This window comes from Erpetoichthys calabaricus, chromosome 10 (assembly GCF_900747795.2).
Source record: "Erpetoichthys calabaricus chromosome 10, fErpCal1.3, whole genome shotgun sequence".
Taxonomy (NCBI): Eukaryota; Metazoa; Chordata; class Cladistia; order Polypteriformes; family Polypteridae; genus Erpetoichthys; species Erpetoichthys calabaricus.
Window position 1 is genome coordinate 155,483,021 of NC_041403.2, and position 20,031 is coordinate 155,503,051.

The 20,031-nt window shown below is 44.1% G+C and overlaps 1 protein-coding gene across 1 annotated transcript in view; it reads right to left on the reverse strand.

The window, feature by feature from the left end:
- The window catches only part of negr1 (neuronal growth regulator 1), a 782,727-nt gene extending 763,355 nt beyond the window's left edge, over positions 1–19,372 (reverse strand). Inside the window, exon 1 of the mRNA XM_028812146.2 lies at positions 18,978–19,372. Coding sequence (XP_028667979.1) covers positions 18,978–19,150 — 173 coding nt within the window. The 5' untranslated portion in view covers positions 19,151–19,372. The remainder of the gene's footprint in view (positions 1–18,977) is intronic.
- Between the last annotated feature and the right edge of the window lie 659 nt (positions 19,373–20,031).

Here is a 20,031-nt window from a genome sequence, read left to right on the forward strand (position 1 = left end):
ATGCCAAGATAAATTAGAACTCTAAATTGCCAGTAAACATCCAGCCTCTTCCATGTTATACAGGGTGAGGCAGAAAGGACGGACGTCTTTGAAATGGCTAGGACTCACCACTAGGTGGAATGACAGATGTGCGGTAGGTGGCGTTAGGTTCGTGAAGTCTTAGCATTTTTTTTATTTTCTTTTTAGTTGAAGCCATGGAGCCATGGACGATAGAACACCGTGTTTTTGCGTACGACTGTTTTGTCAAGAACAACCAATCTATTACCGCAGTACAGCGTGAGTTTTGTTGCCATTTCAATATCCACAGAAATAAAGCTGTTCCCGCTCGTAACACTATCTTACGTTGGGTTAAAGCACTTCGTACACGAGGTACACTAATGAACAAAAGACCGCCGGGGGCCACACGACCGGCACGTACCCATGAAAATGTGGAAAGCGTATGACTAGCCCTGCTGCACAGTCCAAGTCGATCTGCTTGGAAGCATTCTTCTGAACTTGGCCTCAGTAATCGTTCGGAGCGCTATATCGAGATGATAAACAACTTCTTTTTACCTGAATTACGACGAAAACGTATTCCCATCCGGCGTGTGTGGTTTCAACAGGATGGGGAGACAGCCCACACAGCTAGAGCATCAATGGATGTTATTTGCCCTCTCTTCCCTGGTCACCTCATTTCCAGGTTTGGTGACATTCATTGGCCTCCTCGGTCCCCTGACTTATCCATGTGCGATTATTTCTTGTGGGGTCACCTCAAGGCACATGTATACAAGCATAGGTCCCGTACATTGGAGGAACTGAAGGAAGCCATTCGAGTGGAAGTCGCCCAAATCGACAGAGCGATGTTGAAAAGAGTGGAGGGCAACTTCCATGAACGCCTTCAGAAATGCATCAGTGATAACGGTCACCACATGGGAGATGTTGTTTTCCATACTTGATTTTGTCAAATGCTATTTCAATATGAACTCAAATCTTTCAATTAATTTTTTTTGTAAGAAAAAATTAACAATTTTGTGATTTTGTAAAAAAACGTCCGTCCTTTCTGCCTCACCCTGTATGTTATATGTCTGTCTAGTCTGCTGGCATCCTGTTTCATATGACAGCGTACATATGCAGTTATTGTAATTTTATAATCCTTGTGTTTAGCAGTAAATTGTATTATTCTGATTCTTAAAACGCGTGGGCTTCAGTCACCTTGATATAAGTCTAAGCTCTGGAGGCCCCCTAATACAACAGTGAAAGGCAAGGAAAATAAAGTAGGAGCCTTGCCAAATTATTTGATTAATTACCGGCATTGATGAAGGCAAAACTGATCATTAATTAACCAAATTAAAATTCATCTTTCCATTCCTACATTTATTGACAACCCTCTGGATGGGCATGATGAATCACTCTCTTTCCTACCCAGAGTACGAGGGAGAAGATACACTATTAGAAGGCTGACTCCCAATGTCCATCCACGACTCTGGCCTACTGTTCAGTCTTTGTCAAGGCCATTCCATCAATTTGTTCATCTACGTGGCTAAGAAAAGGGAATGCCTTGCCTCTTGACAACCCATTATTTTGGAACAGGGTCCATCCCAGCCGGGATGCCAGTCCAGCCTGGCCTGTCCCTCACACAAGTAAGCACTCACATCGGTGACATTTCATGTCCTAGTTATGAAATAAAAGCAAATCTCAGCCAGGGCACCAGCTGTATGAAATGATCCTTGTTGCACTGATGCCTTGAAGTGGATTTCGTTGGAGTGAGTGAGCACTTTGCTGAAGAGGACAAAGAGTACCAAAAGAGAGCGCAACAGATGGAATACGATGAGCAATTGCGGCCAAAAACCCAGTCATTTAAGTGAAACGAGTTCCCCTTTGGTTCAGCTGGCTGAGAATACCTTTTGCTGTTTTTTCAGGTATGAAATTCATGCTACCACTTTGGAATGGAAATGACCGGCTGCACAAAATGACTGGCATTATGCTATCGCCACAACTTACATTAGGTGTGATAAGAAAGCACCTACTTTCAGAGGCAAAGTTCTGCGAGACAAGTCTTAAATGATGTGGGCCACTAGTGAGTGCTAGTGAGTCCCAAACCCCTTTTAAGGATCTTTGAAACCTTCAGTCCCTTTTGAGGCCTGCTTCTTCTGAGGCAGGCTAGTTAGATAGATAGATAGATAGATAGATAGATAGATAGATAGATAGATAGATAGATAGATAGATAGATAGATAGATAGATAGATAGATAGATAGATAGATAGATAGATAGATAGATAGATAGATAGATAGATAGATAGATAGATACTATATTAATCCCAATGGGAAATTCACATTCTCCAGCAGCAGCATACTGATACAATAAATAATATTAAATTAAAGATTGATAATAATGCAGGTGAAAAACAGACAATAACTATGTATAATGTTAAATGTTAACGTTTACCCCCCCGGGTGGAATTGAAGAGTTGTATAGTTTGGGGGAGGAATGATCTCCTCAGTCTGTCAGTGGAGCAGGACGGTGACAGCAGTATGTCGCTGAAGCTGCTCCTCTGTCTGGAGATGATCCTGTTCAGTGGATGCAGTGGATTCTCCATAATTGATAGGAGCCTGCTGAGCGCCCGTCGCTCTGCCACAGATGTCAAACTGTCCAGCTCCATGCCGACAATAGAGCTTGCCTTCCTCACCAGTTTGTCCAGGCGTGAGGCATCTTTCCTCTTAATGCTGCCTCCCCAGCACAGCACCGCGTAGAAGAGGGTGCTCACCACAACCGTCTGATAGAACATCTGCAGCATCTTATTGCAGATGTTGAAGGACGCCAGCCTTCTAAGGAAGTATAGTCGGCTCTGTCCTGTCTTGCACAGCGCGTCAGTATTGAGTATATATATATATATAGTTGAAGTTTGAGTTAATTCTACAATTGCATCGCTTGTAACCTTGGCACGTTTGTGTTTCACAAGTGGGAAAGTAAACTTGGATGCTGCCGTGAAAGCGGATGTTTCAGCATGAAACTCTAATAGTTCTACAGTTGGGGTTAAAGAAGGAACAGCTGCAAAATGTATGTTGTAATGTCTAAAAAAGACATAAAGGCTCTTGGTAATGATAAACAGTACTATTTCTAATTGGAAGCTGCAATTAAAAAAACTACACTAAGCAACCATTGAGCACAATGTATGAACAGTTGCTCATACTAAGCTAATATCGGTTAGTCTGCATTGTTTACCTTCTCAATATTCAGTATAATGGATTGAGGTGATTCATTTCAAGCCAACTCTTCTAATAAACAAATTAAACCTATAAGTGTTATTGTACATCTTGATTGTGATGTATATAACCATTTTGGATTGATGTCAAAATCTTAGACTTGAGAGACCAGGCCCAAGTTCACGGGTAGAAATTCCGAGTTCAGCGCAGGTTTACTTCCCATTTTCAAAGTCAGAGATCAGAAAGGCAGAATTTGCCACATTGTGGTGAGGCCTTTCTAGACAGGCAGAAGATTCCTGGCCTGGTGAGTAAATATCCTTTTGGAGGCCCAATACCCCTGATTCATCATGTCGGTGTCTCTAGTTCCCAGCAGTGACAGGTCACAAGTTTGCTCTTTAGTGCTTGAATGAAACAGCATTGCATATCAAGCTAACATTGGTTAGTTTCTTACGGTTTGTTCTGGTAATGTAAACATTTACCTTCTCAATATTCAGTATTATGGATTGAGCTGATTCACTTCAGGTAAATTATTCTAGTTAACAAATGAAACCTTTTAAGTGTTACTATACTACCTGATCGCGGTGTACGTCGTCATTTTGGATTGACATCATATCTGAAAGTCAGACAAACTTGGACTTGAGAGACCAGGCCCAGGTTTGCAAGTAGGAATTCTGAATTCGGGGCTCATTTTTCTTTCTGGTCTTCCCAGTCAAAGATTGCAAATTACGACTTCTGAGTTTTAGTCAAATGCCCCACTGGGGTGAGGCCTTTCCAGGCAGGCAAATGAGGCTTGGCTTAGCCAGTAAAGCCTTTTAGTGAACTTTCGGAGGCCTACCACCCCTGATTTGCCATGTTGGTGTCTCCAGTTCCCAACAGTGGCTGGTCACAAGTTTACTCTTGTAGCAGTAGAGGCTTTTATCAACCTCTTTCACCCTCAGGTACCACGCCAAACCACCAGGTAAAAGTCCAAGACTTCTTTATTTTGAAATAATTACGTGCACACAGCACTCTCCACTCCACACTACTCATATAATCAATAAACCAATTACAAATACCAATCCTCCTCTCCCAGACACTTTGCCACCCTACCTCCCAGCTCAGTTCAATGTCTGGGCTTTCCCATGGTCCTTTATACCCCCTGACCCGGAGGTGTTCCTGTTCCATAATCCACACGTCCTTATTACTTCCGGGCCAGGGTTGAAAGTCCTTTTCTTCAACCTGGAAGTACGTCATTTCTCCTGTTCAAATGACCAGGACGTACTTCCAGGTTATAGGGCACATAAGAGTCCACGAGCCTCCCTACAGCGACTCCTGGTGGTCCCCAAGGTATCCAGCAGGGCTGTGTATAAAAACTACAAAGTCCATGAGGCCCTGCTGGATTTCGGGGCACGTCCATGCTGTCGGGAGAGCTCCCCCTGGTGGCCTGGGGGTGAGGGCCAGAAACTCTCGCCGGCCATCCATCACACTCTTTACTGCTAGAATGAAAGTAAGACACAGTAGCAGATGATCCCTGATGTGAAACGGACTTACTGACATGACAAAGCAACTCACCTTATTTGGAGAACACGTCTTAAGTGAAGTGAGCCTTTGCACTCAAAAACTCACTTGATCCAAAGGGCTGACCGAGACGACTGGTCTTTGCTTTTCTTTTTTCTTTACATGCAGTGTGATGGCCTCAAATTTGCACCCCTTGCTTCTGATTTCAGGGATGTGAAAGTGATTTTTTTATGCTAGGAGCAAACTGATTCCAGTGTGTCATTCAATTCATTCTTGAGGAAATCTGCTATCTTATTGAGAGCATTTTATTTAGCACCTATATTGGTATATAAAGCCTGAATAGGACACAGGATTCTTGACTTACTTGCCGCAGTATCGGTTTACGCAGCACTGTAGCTGTCACTCTGTGGGCCAAGTAAAGTGGAAGTGCATGAATGGCTTGGATCAATCAAATCCAGAATTTTCAGATAAGGTAGGTTTAGCAGACTTAAAATAAGTGGGTCTCTTGGGGTGATAACATCCTCTAAACTGAGGAAATCAGATATTTCCTACAAGAGGGGTTATTTATTTATTTATTTATTGAAGTACCTTGCTGACAGATTTATTCAAGAGGCACCAGTGGTTAGATCTTCCATCTAAAGAACCTACCTGGCATTTGCATGCTTTCCCCACGTTGGTGTAAGCTTTGGGTTTTCCAGTCTTCATCTCACACTTGTGAAGACCTACAGAATGCGTAAGGCTAACTGGAGATTCTGAAGTGACCCGTTATGGGTGTGCACGAGCGGGTCCTGTGAAGGATGTCCACGCTTGAATTCTGCCTTGCACCCAGTGTTGTGGCCCTCCTCCTACTACCCTGAATTGAATTAAAAAGATCTGAGAATGTTACATAAGACTACAGTATGTTATGTTATGCTCTGCAAGCAGACAGACTTAAAAATAACTCAGAATATATGCAATGCTTTTAGCTCTTTGACTTCAAGGCACAAGAATTATTTGTTAACTAGCTGTGCTATCCATCTAAGACAGGCTGAAATCTAAATAATCACCACAGACTTCATGCATCATGTAATGCATATGTCTCTGTTATATGCCATTTGGCGTGGGATTCATTAAAGTGGTGTTAATGATAGTAGTGTTGTGATGCGCCATCATAGACAAATGATGCAATTACCTGTGGGTCATGACCTTAGGAGACACGCCCCTTAGCGACAGGGAAAACTACCCAGGCAACAGGAACATAACTGCAGTGCTCCCAAACACACACAAGATGACTGCCATACTTGAATACAATTCAAAAAAACGAATTATTCTGATTATATTCTTGGTTTGGGCCTGTGTAGGCCGAAGCCTACTTAACATTGGGGAAAAGCCATTTTGAGCACTAGGCCCCAGTAAAGCCTGGGCCTAGATTTCCAATCATTTGTTGGTATTTTGGGACAGTGTTAGAAATGTTTTTTAAGAATGATTAAAGAATAGTCAGACACTGCAGAGTTCTTAACATCAAAACAGCCAATGATCGGCAATCAAAACAAAAGAGCAAATCCAACTCATAGTCATTAAAAAGGCAGCATGCACACTTTCTGGAAACAATGTAGCATCTTAGCAAAAGCTACTCGTTATGGTGAGGTTAGGGGCATGAGAAACGAGTGTAAACAATGCAAAAATAAATAAAAGGAAAACTGATTACAGATGGCATTAAAATCCTGACCTGATCAGGTATGGTACACCAGATGCCTTTGCTTGATGACCTGTTAGCTGAAGGTCCCCATTGTGTGTCCCTAGCGCATACTTCAGTCAGGGTCGTGACTTACCATTGTATTCAATAGGAAAGGGTTGCATACGGTTTGTGAAGCGCCTCGCTATGAGTTGCCACGGGCAGTTTAAACAATCGACGTTACTCTGCTATGATGTTCGGCGGTGATTCTCCAAGGAGGAACACCCTTCCCACCTGCTATGACTGTCACTGGCAATTCTTCAAGAGGAACCCCTTCTGCCAGGCATCATGGACTGGGACTTGAAGACAGTAAGAAGGGCAAGATTAACTCGTGAGAATAAGAAGTTTAGAGCATCTGGGACACTCTCTGTAAACAGATCGTGGTTCTCCAATTATCTCCTGTCACTGTTATATATTCAGATCTTATCAGGACCATGTAAGGCTCGTCCCCTGCTATGCAGAGTGCCTCATTGATTAATTTTTTGATCCCATAATACTCCCTCAAGCCAGCTTACATTTGGAGCTCACACATTTTTCAAAATGAACTAATAATTACTTAAACATAGTCTGACTGTAATGTCTTCCAGCTCTGAGGATCCATCAATGCATATGACATGATGGACTTGTGTCTCCTAACGACACTCCTGTATAGACCGTCTCCTCATTTTCTTTGTGTTCCCTTGCTTCCCCATTGTAACTAACTAACTGTCGAAGCATTCTCAGAGTTGCTTTTCAGTCCCCCATTCCTTGAATCTGAGGTCTCCAGATGGCCTCTCACCCTGTCAGTAACCCAACAAAGTGGGTCGCTGCCAAAAATAAACACAGGTGGATCTACAACTGCCATTTTCTTACTGTGCGTTTCCCATCTATTACGCTGAAAAGCTGAAGAATTCACGCAGCCACATGGCGTCTTCTGAAAGAAGTGGCAACATTTTAATTACCGTGAATCTGATAATTTATTAGGTGAGGAAAACAGAGCTCACTAAACCCCAGTGATGGAGTCATATTAAGTTGTATTATGTGAATGAATCAGAGTTTAAAGAAAAGCAATCTGACAAAAAATGACCTGAAAATGAGAAGAGAATGAGCAGGATGGCATTTCTGCAAAACAATTGTCAAAACAAGGTGGCTATAAAAGGTGTTGGTACTAAGCCTGTACAAATGACAGAGTGTACCTTGTCAAACACATGAGAGTCATGCAGATTTGAAGGGGAAAAGATCTGGGTGTGACAAAGATACTTCTCTTATTTTCCTTTTCTGCAGAGAACAGTCGAGCTGCAGGCCTGCTGAACAGCCGATTGGTTTGCATGTTTATGACAAATGATGCACAAGGCAGAAACTACTAAAAAAGGGTCCAGTTGTGGTCTGTCGTATCACACGACACACCTACTCGATTGTCGACCTTTCCAAATCTTAAGCATAGTGTAAGGATGTTTTATGAGGATGATGTATGAGGTACGGGCTTGCATAGCAAGACGCCAAGGACTGGGTGTGTCACGTAACATGGCTGACATGTGAAGCAAAGGCAGCTAAACGTTATCAGGTGTGTACAATTTGATTGGCATCGCAGGGGATAAGAGCTGTGGGGGTCTGCACCTGGACTCTATCACATCTGTTGCTACACCAGAAAGCTGTGATCCGAAAGAGAAAGTCCCACCTCTTCCAGCCTCCCAAAATATAACGATCATGAAAATAAGATGTTCTGGTCATGCTGAAGACTAACAGGGAATGGCGCTGGAGTCAGTTTTCTATACACTTTCTTCATTTGCCCTACCAAAGCCAATTAAACTATTAGTAATCTAGCACTTCTTGTCTTTTATACACTGATCCACCTCAACATTAAAACCAATTGCCTAATATTGTATAGGCCCCCGTCATGCTGCCAAATGACAACCAGTTAATGTATGGACTTCACAAGACCCTAGAAGATGTCCTGTGGTATCTGTGACCAGGTTTTAGCAGCAGATCCCTTAAGGCCTGTAAGTTGTGAGGTGGGGCTTCCATGCATTAGACTTGTTTTTCTGGCAAATCCCACAGATGGTCAATCGGATTGAGATCTGGGGGATTTGGAGACCAAGTCAACACCTTGAACTATTTGCCATGTTCCTCAAATCATTCCTGAACAATTTTTGCAGTGTGGCAGTGCACATTGTCCTGCTGAAAGAGGCCACCGCCATCAGGGAATTTTGTTGCCTTATAGAGGTGTACATGTGTCTGCAGCAATCTTTAAGTAGGCAATATGTATCAAAGTAAGATCAACATGAACCCACGGTTTCAATCCAGATTGTTACCCGGAGCATCACACTGCCTACACCTGCTTGCCTTCTTCTCGTAGTGTATCCTGCTGCCATCACTTCTGAAGGTGAAAGACACAACACAACACACCGTCCACATGATCCAAAAGAAAATGTGATTCATCAGACCAGACCACCTTCTTCCATTGCTCCATGGCTCAGTTCTGACTCTCACATGTTCATTGTAGGCACTTTCAGCAGTGGACAGGGGTCAGCATAGGCACTCTGACCAGTCAACTGCTACACAACCCTATAGGCAGCAAGCTGCAATGCACTGTGTTCTTTTCTCTCACGTCCAACATTAAGTTCTTCAGCAATTTGTGCTACAGTAGCTCTTATGTGGGATTGGACGAAATGGGCTAACCTCCCCACATGCGTCAATGAGCTTTGTGCACACATGATACCAATCATCCTTCCTTGGACCACTTTTGGTAGGTACTAACCATTGCAAACCAGGAACACTGCGCAAGACCTGCTGTTTTGGAGTTGCTTTGACCCAGTTGTCTAGCCATTACAATATGGGCCTTGTCAAGATCAATAACATCCTTACATTTTCCAGTTTTTACAGCTTCCAAAACATCACCTTCAAGACCTGACTGTTCACTTGCTAATTAACATATCCCACCTCTAGACAGGTACCACCGTAATGAGATAATCAATATGAGTCACTTCACCTGGCAGTGCTTTGAACGTTGTTATTACAATCTAAATACAGCATATCTGTGGATAGCCATCCTTATGTTAAGGAATTGCTGGGAGTACAGCAGCAGCCTGCAGCCATACCATCCACACTTTTGAACAGGACACCCACCTGAGGCTAAGCATGCTTGGGCCTGGCCTTACTTGGAAAAAGCTTGGGTTGCTGCTGGAGAGGTGTTGGTGAGGCCAGCAGGGGGCGCTTACACTGGGCTTTGTGTGTGGATCCCAATGTCCCAGAGCTGTGATGGGGACACTGTGTTGTAAAACTGGTGCTGCCCTTCAGCTGAGACATAAAACCAAGGTCCTGACTCCCTGTGGTCATAAAAGATTACTGGACATAATCTGCATAGAGTACAGTGTACCCTGATGTCCTGCCTAAATTGGCCACCATGACCTTGAGACCATCTAGGAAAAGCTTGGGTCGCTGCTAGAGGAGTCATTGGTGAGGCCAGCGGGGGGCACTTTCCCTGTGGTCTGTGTGTGGATCCTGATTCTCCAGTGCAGTGACTGGGACATTGGAAACCGACTCTCTGTGGCCATTGAAAGATCCCTGGGCATCGTTTGTACAGAGTAGGGTGTACCCCGATGTCCTGTCTAAACTGCCAACCATGACCTTGTCTGTTCTGTCCCCTAATCCTCCCTGGTCTCTTATTTTCTAATTATCTCTCTCAACCCTTCACCACCTAATAGCTAATATGTGGCGAGCATACTGGTATAAAAATGACTGCTATCACAACATCCAAGAGGATGCTACACATTGGTGGCTCCCCTACTGTATTTGTAAAGCCCTTTGTGTGTCCACAAAAAGTGTTCAATATAAATGGAACTGTCACTTTGTCACACAGCCAGCAAAGAGTGCCAGGTAGGAAGGGGCACCCTGAATTAGATGATAATCCAAAAATATCCACCAAACCACAGAAGAGATGCCAGTCAGTTGGATGCCCAGTATTCAGCTAGCTATCAAAATAATGGCACATAGGGCAGGAAAGACCTGCACAGTGTAATCACAAGGGGCCGCCACTGAGCCCCACACCTCAGACACAATATCACCCAACACCGAATTTTATAACACCAAGTATGCACCATCAACACCACAATTATAAAACAAGTGAATACTCTTTCTCTCCTTACGCTCCTCCTGTTGAGTGCTGCCCACTGCTTCCCGACTCTGACTTTCAAGTCAAGGCAGAGCGGCTCCTTTTATCTTTGACCCAGATGTATTTCTGGGGGGGCTAGGACATGATCCATTGGAAGCACTTACTGGTCAGACAGGAGTCCTACAACATAGGGACTATATCACTCTGCAGTGCCCTCCCTGGTGGTACACTGAGCCCAATAAGACTGTGCTCTGGGACTACAACTCCCATGATCCCCTGTGGATATCCAAAGAGGACCCAAATCCCAGGGACACTGCCCTCTAGTGAATCGAGGGATACAATACCCACATGCTGTTGTCCCCCACAGTCCCATCAATATACTTGCCTCTCAGCCAGGTAAGGATTTCTGTTCCCATCCAGTTCTTAAATATTCCTTTATAATGGCGTCCTGTCTGGGGAAGGAGTCACCTCGGGGGTGGCAGTCCATCCCCTGTGGCTTTCAGAACAGGCAGAGCAAGAAGACTCCACGACTCAACGACTGAGGTTGTAGATGAGCCAGCCTGTCCCTCTAGCTATCTTTATATACATACATATTAGGTGGAAAACTGTACAACTGTATCAGTTCTGGACTAATTATATCTCAAGTATTTTTCCTCTGATTTGAATAGCTAAAATGCAGAAAAAAAAAGATTTAACATAGCATATAATTTATTGGAATGTCTTTGTCATAGTACACCAATAAACATTAACAGAATGTTTTTCTTATTAGAGAACTGGTGCATGAGCGTACATTTCTGACAGGCCTCTAATGGCTCTCTTTATGAGCTTGCATTCTGTAAATGGTGTTGCTGTAATATGCGGATAGACGGCAAGGATCCCAAAGAGCAGACGATTGCCATACAGAGGGATGGCTGAACCTTCTTGACATGTTAGGATGTTGATTCAGTATCTGTGCTGTTAACCTCAGTTCTGTATTTCAGTGTAAACTCACAGAGAGCTGGCAGGACTAATCTACAAAAAAAGGGTCACTTGCCATGCTGCAGACATTAAAATGTGGATGTGTCGCCTGCTTCTGTATTTAAAAGCTTAAATAAAAAAATAAACCCATTGATTTCCTACTCTCTCTTTTTCCATTGTAGATCGCCCCTCAGCATTCAGTACAAGGCAAGAACTGGCCCCCGAAATGGGACGCAGGACACAGTAATATGATACCATCGATCTTCTGCACCCCTTTTTAAGGTTACGGAGGTCATGAGAAGCATTGGGCAGAATGAGAAACCAAGCCTGGCCTGGACACCAGTTCACCCCCGAAGCACACTCATCCACACTTCCACATTCACTCATATTGTGTCAATTTATACCCATCTCTCCCTTTCCTGTACACCTAATTTTATTATAAGTATACCACACAGGACGGAGTGCTGGCTCTGAGGCTAGGGATCTGCGTTAGAGTGATTCCACTCTGTTGGGCACTTGAGCAAGGCCCTTAACCTACAATTACTCCATCTTGGGTATGACGTTGATCTGCATGCAGCCCTGCAAGAAGGTTCTCCAAATCAAAGGGAAAACTTGGGGGTTGGTGGCAGGATTGGCACTCCAGCCACCGTAAAAAAACCTCCCACCATTCCAGTGTGGTGCTGAGGTGTCACCTGCTGCAGTTGGGTCCCAATCCAGGTGGTCCGTCGTTTGATGGGTGTAACAACGCGCTATCACCGCATGCTCCCAATCTCTCTCTCTCTCTCTACTCTATCACGACTGGAACCAAACCTGAATGAGTCAATTTTGACCTATCCATCCATTTCCTGTACCTCTTACTTTCCATTATAGGATCATAAGTTCTTATTCCAGAAGCACTGGGGGGGATTAGATGGGACAGCAACACAGCACCAAGCCAAATCCCATACACACCTATGCTCGCCCATACAATTTTAATCCATCTATCTATCTATCTATCTATCTATCTATCTATCTATCTATCTATCTATCTATCTATCTATCTATCTATCTATCTATCTATCTATCTATCTAACCTGGAATAATGTATTTCATTAATACATTATTAATAAAGTATCTATCTATCTATCTATCTATCTATCTATCTATCTATCTATCTATCTATCTATCTATCTATCTATCTATCTATCTATCTATACTCCTGATTCCAGTTTCAGAGTCATGAGAAGAAATGAACAGATGGAAGAACCAAGCCTAGATGAGACACCAGCTCAAATCAAGAACATTCACAACACCCTCACGCGATTTCCACCTATCCATTCCTCCATGTACCCATCTACCCACCAGTTTGATGTACCCTTCTTTTTCATTATGGGGTCACACAAACTTATCCCAGAAGCACTGGGGTAAAGTAGAACCCAAACTTGGATGGGACACCAGTCCAACACCAAGCCAATTCCGACACACACCTACTGTACACTTACCCATACAATTTCAACACATCTATCTATCTATCTGTCTGTCCACTTTCTGTACCCTTTTTTCCATTAAAGGGTCATGAGAAACATTGGGCAGAAGGAGAAACCAAGTCTGGCCTGGACACCAGTTCTTCTCCGAGTACACTCACCCACACTTTCACATTCGCTCATGTTGTGTCAATTTATACCAGTCTCTCCATTTCCTGCACCCCTTTCTTATTAAAAGCCAGTCGCAAGTCACGAACCAAGCCGGGATGAGACACCAGCTCAAACCAAGCACACTCACACACGCAGTCAATTTCCATCCATCCATCCATCCATCCATCCTTCCATTTTCTGTACTCCTTTTTCCATCATAAGATCTTATTCCAGAAGCACCGGGATGCTTAGATGAGACACTAGGACAGCACCAAGCCTGCTCCCATAAACGCCTACACTCACCCATACAATTTCAACCCATTCATGTATCCATCAATCTGTACTCCTCTTTCCATTTCAGAGTCACGAGAAGAATTGAACAGTTGGAAGAACCAAGCCTGGATGAGACACCAGCTCAAACCAATCACATTCGCACACACAGTTTCCACCTAACCATTCATCAATCCATCCATCTACTCACCCATTTCCTGTACCCCTTTAATTTATTACAGGGTCACAAAAAGCTCAACCTAAAAGCACTGGAGTAAAGTAGGACCCAAGCATGGATGGGACACAAATCCAACACCAAGCCAGATCCCACTCACACTTACACTAACCTGCACAATTTCAACACATCTCTCCACCTGTCTATCCATTTTCTATACCCCCTTTTCTGTTATGGGGTCATGAGAAGCATGGGGCAAAGGGAGAAACCAAGCCTGGCCTGGAAACCTTACCATCCCTGAGCACACTCATCCGCACTTCCATATTTGTTCATATTGTGCAAATGTATACCCATCTCTCCATTTCCTGCACCCCCTTTTTTATGATACATAATCACGTTGGATGCAAGACAGGAATCAAACCTGGATTATCACCAGCTCAAGCCAGGAACACTCACAGGCTCAGTCAGTTTCCATCTATCCATCCTTTCATCCATCTATCCATCCATTGCCAGTACTCCTTTTTTCCCATTATTTGGTCATAAGATCTTTTACCATATGGGACAGTAGCCCAACAGAAAGCCTGATCCCATACACATCTACACTCACTCATACAATTTTAACGCGTCTATCTGTACTCATGAGTCATGAGAAGAGCTGAGACAATCCTGGAATTAAACACAAGCTCAAACCAATCACCTTCACACACTTGCCCAGTTTCCACCTATCTATTCGTCATTCGATCCATGCCCCCATTTATTCACCCATTTCTGGTACCCTCATTATCCTTTACAGGGTCACAGCAGCTTATCCTAAAAGAATTGGGGTAAGATAGGATCCATGCTTTGGATGAGACGCAAGTCCAATACCAAGCCTTATCCCATACACGATTACACTCACTCATACAATTTTAACCCATCTATCTGTCCATCTCTCTGTATCCCCTTTTCCATTACAGAATGAGAAGAGTTGAACAGATGGAGGAACCAAGTCTAGATCAAACTTAGAACACTCACACACTCAGGATGTTTCTACTTGCCCATTTGACATACCCCTCTTTTCCATTATGGGGTCACAAGAGCTTATCGCATATGGGGTGAAGAAGAACCCCAGCTTAGATGGGACACCAGTCTAACACCAAGCCCAATCCCATATACACCAGCATGTCAATCTACCTGTCTATCCATTTCCATTACAGAGCCATGAGACGCATTGAGCAGAAGGAGGAACCAAGCCTGGCCTGAACACCAGTTCACCCCTGAGCACACTCACCCACACTTGCACACTCTCGCATATATGGCTGTTTTGCATACAGTATATTTCCACTACAAAATCACAAGTGCAGCAATGGATGTATGGCAAGAACTAATCCTGGAGGGGACACCAGTCCAACACAGAAGACACTCTCATTCCATTTTCTTTTTCTCACGCTATATAAACCCATCACAGTAGAACTTGGCCCAGAAACCAAGCCTGGATGTGGCATGAGTTCGTCACTGGGCACCTTCATCCACAGTTCTGTCCATGTATTGCTTTTCTAATAATTAATTATTAACCTACGCAAAGCACTTTACACAGACAGTGGAGAACCACCACCACCAATGTGTAGCATCCATCAGGATGATGTGACGGCAGCCATTTTTTCTTCCATTACACCACACATTAAGCTATTAGGTGGTGAAGGAGTGAGAGGGATAGTTAGCCAGTAAGGGACAGGGGATTATTAAGGGTCCAGAATGGATGAGGCCCTGGTGGGCAATTTAGCCAGGACATTGGGAATCACCCTGCTCTTTTCAAAAGGTACCCATGGATCTTTTAGGAGTGAGGACCTTGGCCTTACATCTTATCTGAAGGACAGCACGGTGTCGCCGTCACCGCACTGGGGCATTGGGTCCCACACTTCCCACAGGGTAAACAGCCCCTGCTGATCTCACCAACACCTCTTCCAGTAGCAACCTAAGTTGTTCCTAGATGGTCTTAAGGTCATGATAGGCAATTTAGACAGGGTTTTGTGGTACACCCTACTCTGTACAAATTATGCCCAGAGATCTTTTATGAGGGTGGCACAGTGGTAGCGCTGCTGCCTCGCAGTTAGGAGACCCAGGTTCGTTTCCCAGATCCTCCCTGCGTGGAGTTTGCATGTTCTTCCCGAGTCTGCGTGAGTTTCTTCCGGGCGCTCTGGTTTCCTCCCACAGTCCAAATACATGCAGGTTAGGTGGATTGGCGATTCTAAATTGTTCTTGGTGTGTGGGTGTGTTTGTGTGTGTCCTGCAGTGGGTTGGCACCCTGCCTGGGATTGGTTCCTGCCTTGTGCCCTGTGTTGGCTGGGATTGGCTCCAGCAGACCCCCGTGACCCTGTGTTCGGATTCAGCAGGTTGGAAAATGGATGGATCTTTTATGATCACAGAGAGTCAGGACCTCAGTATTATGTCTCATCCCAAAGACAGTGCCATTTTTTACAGTACAGTGTCCCTGTCACCATACTGGGACATTGGGACCCACACATAGACCACAGGGATAGCACCTCATCAACACCACATCCAGCAGCAACTCAAGCTTTTCCTAGATGGTATCAAGGTCAGGGTGGGCAATTGAAACAGGACATCTGGGTCCACCCTACTCTGTTCAAATTATTCCAATGTCTACAGAGATCGAGAACCCCAGTTTTACGTCCTATATAAAGGACAGCACAGTGTCCTTGTCACTACACTGGGGGCATTGGGACCCACACAAAGATCACAGGGTAAGCGCCCCCTGCTGGCCTTTCCAGAAGGAACCCAAGATTTCCTGACATGGCATCCCATCCGAGTTATTGCCCAGGCTCAAACATGCATTGTTTCCCATTACAAGGGTCTACCCAGCACTGAACATTACAGCAGGGACTGGCTCTGGGTGGGACATTAGTGCAACATCTAGCACACTCTCGCACAAAACTACACTCTTCAATTTCCATTTTCCTAACCCACTTACTGGATGATACAGGAGAGATGGCAAGAAGCCCCCTTGGTTGGGATGCCAGTGCAGTAAATGCACTTGCCCACACTCACTAACACCCAATTATTATGCTTTATTTTATGTAAAACAGAAATGGGACAGCTTAGCTATTAGCTAAACAAACAGGCTTGAAAGACTGAATGGCCTCCTCTCTTCCTATATATGCAGAAATGCAGCAATATGATCAGGAAAGAATCCAAGAACCTGAACTCACCGGACCGATCCAAGCTTAATAGGCACATACTGTACATTGGGAGGTGGTTAGAATTACCAGAACTCTTAAAAATGAAGGTGCCAGAGCAGTTTTTCAGAGCGATGCTATAGAGGAACCATTTTTGGTTCCAAAAAGACCCCTCCACATGAATGTTCTAGAAAGAACCTTTCTTTATTTACATCTATAACATGAATACATGATATGCTTTTAAAAAAAGGACTCTTGCTACATAAGACCGCACAGGTTGTCTTGATCTTCTTGTATGCTGCTCAGTAGCTTAACATTAAATGTTTCTGCTTTCTTCACAGATTAGGAGCCTTTATAAAACCCAAAGAACCAATTCTGCATGCAAAGAGCCCTCTCACAGAATGTAATAGTTCTTTGTCGGGCAATGGGACTAAACAACCCAGTAAAGTGCCATTACAGAACATGCGAACACAGGAACACAGGGAGAACGTGCGGAGGAAGCACAGGTGGTGACTGGCCAGGAATGGAGCTGTAGCTGCGTTTAATCACCAGTGAAATTAAAAGGCGCAGGCTAGAAAGACACCCCAGTTATACAGAATAACGAGGGTGTGTATGCAGTAATTATATAAAAAAAAAAATAATTTCATAATAAGATAAAAACATACCGTTAAAACTAGAACATACATTTTCAAGCAAACGCTATGTCTGCATGGCGCTGATTCTCAACATAGATCGAATCCGCTCACTGGATAAGAAGCGTCGCATTTAACATCCATCCTTTATCCAACCCGCTATATCCTAACTACAGGGTCACGGGGGTCTGCTGGAGACAATCCCAGCCAACACAGGGCGCAATGGCAGGAAACAAACCCCACAGGGCGCACACACACCAAGCACAATTTTGGATCGCCAATGCACCTAACCTGCATGTCTTTGGACTGGAGGAAACCGGAGCACCCGGAGAAAACCCACGCAGACACGGGGAGAACATACAAACTTAGCGAGCCCGGGTCTCCTAACTGCGAGGGGGCAGCGCTACCCACTGCGCCACCGTGCCGCCCGTATTTAACATCAGTATATATAAAATGAAGACGAAGTAGAAAACAAAGACTAAAAAAAATGACAACGAACCTTTAAAAAAAAATTTAATTAACAATATGTCGTCGGCTTTTGATGTGACTTAAAATAAAGAGGGGCTTCAAGTTTGCCTCTTCCTCGGTCCCGCCTCGGCGCCGCGATCGCTTGATCCTTCATTCCTTTGATTTCTGCTCATGAGATAATTGGGCATCGCGGTGTCCAGAGGAGATCCGCTTATCCCAGGGGCATTCAATTCACAAGTTCAAGCGTATAAGTGGTCTGCGCATAATTGACCTGGTTATATTCGGTAAGGTTAAAAGAGACAAATGAGGGATGTGTACACGGAGAAGCGATCGCACTAATGCGTTTGGCATTATTTCAAATCTAAATCGCGATGCGTATGGAACTGCGTGCATGTGTGTGTGTGCGTGTGTGTGAGAGAGAGTGTGTGTGTGTGCGCGCTAAGCACTTTCGGGGGGCACATCCCGCAGGTTTCGTGTTTGTCTTTGGCTGTTTACGTGTAGTTCTAGTATACTACTTTTATATAATGCGTTATTATGTATGCAAATGCAGCGCGTGTGTGCCTATGCAGTATCCGACATCCACACTTTCCGTTTTGGCACATTTTACTAAAACTGAAACACTTTGACTGAGTGCAGCCTGCCTTTCCAGATAATCCCGATTTCGCAATATTTACCAGAATCTAATAAGCTTAGTCCACATTATGCAATGCTAAGCTTTGCTTCATCCATATGCAAGGAAGAAAAAAAAAATCTAGGAATAATTCTGCAAGCGTGCGGAACAGCATCGTGAGTGAAGCTCTATTAATAACGATGCGTTTTTTTTTTTTTTTTTGATGTGTTCATTAAATGTGCATTAAAATCATCTTTCTAGAAACAGTGCCTCAAAGTGGTCTCCTGAGAGCCGTCCTCGGCATCATCTGAAGCAACATTTTTGTTCATTCCTGTTTATCTCTTCTTCTAAAATCTAGAGACCCCCCCGCCTAAAACAAAACAGACCCCAGTCCAAGCACTGCCCTGCAACCACCGTATGGCCAGCGAAAATGCCACCTCGCAAACTGCGCCCGCTCTGTAAACTTTCAGTGGATCCTCCACTGCGGCGGAGAGGTAAACTTTGAAATAAACAAAATCCCACGAGCCAGCAAGTTTACAAAATCGGAGAAAACTGCGGCACTCCGCCGAAGAAAGACCGAAAGGATGTAACCCACCTCAGAACTGCGGTGTCTCCTTGTCTTGCCACCGTGTTGTCCACTGCGAACCAGGGGTACTCCACACTTTGGGCAGCAGCCTGGCAGGAGGGCAGCAAGCAGCAGAGGCTGAGGACGACAGCAGTCAGCCACTGGCCGGAGCAACAAGCTTCCTGCACAATCATCATCATCATGTCCACCACCTCCGAGATGCAGCGGTAATTTCCACAAGCCCCCTTTTCTTTTTTTTTTTTTTTTTTACCCCCTTCCTTTTTTCACAGCGCTCTTATTTCAGATCTGCCCACCCTAAAAAAAGCTCGAGAAATGGCGTTCCACAGAGTTTTCCAGCTTTGTTTTGTCTAAGCAATACTGTAAGAAGAAGTCGATTCTCCAGTGGCTTGCACACCATCTAGTGAGGAAATGTGATGTAAAATGAGAGCAGCCTGAACAGCAGACAGCCCCCAGGCTCTGATCCTGTTGCCATGCGGCCGTTTCCCAGGCAACCTGTCCCAGTGACTTGTGATGGAGCGGTTAAAGCTGGTAGGTATTGATACAACAAAACAACATAAGAGCAATTAAAGGTATTGATTATGGAATGAAGCTAACCTTATGGCATGAACAAATGCAACATGGCTGTGCTTATAGGAAGCATTAACTGTCTAATTCCCAAAATTCCTCTTAGAATTAATGAACAAGGCAAACAGGGGGGGAAAAAAGGCACTTGCGCCAGTTTAATAGCACACGTCATGTGCATCTTATTGAAAGGAGGTAACAACAAATGTTCACAACTGATTGAAAGCAATTTTCTCCACAGTGTGCTGTCCATGATTGCAATTGCTTTACAAATTCAGCATGACTTACTGTCACATGATGCAGCTTCAGCGTAATCACCTATAATAACAATCTTGCTGTTTATACGTATATAAATAGAGATGTATACTTTCTTTGTATTTAATCTGATTAGAAATGTTTACCAGGCTACAAACTCTGTGGGACTTATTAGAAATCCAGCCCAACCCAATCCAGCATCTGTTTACTGGTCCATTGAAATGCCAGTTAAAGCATGCCTGGTTCG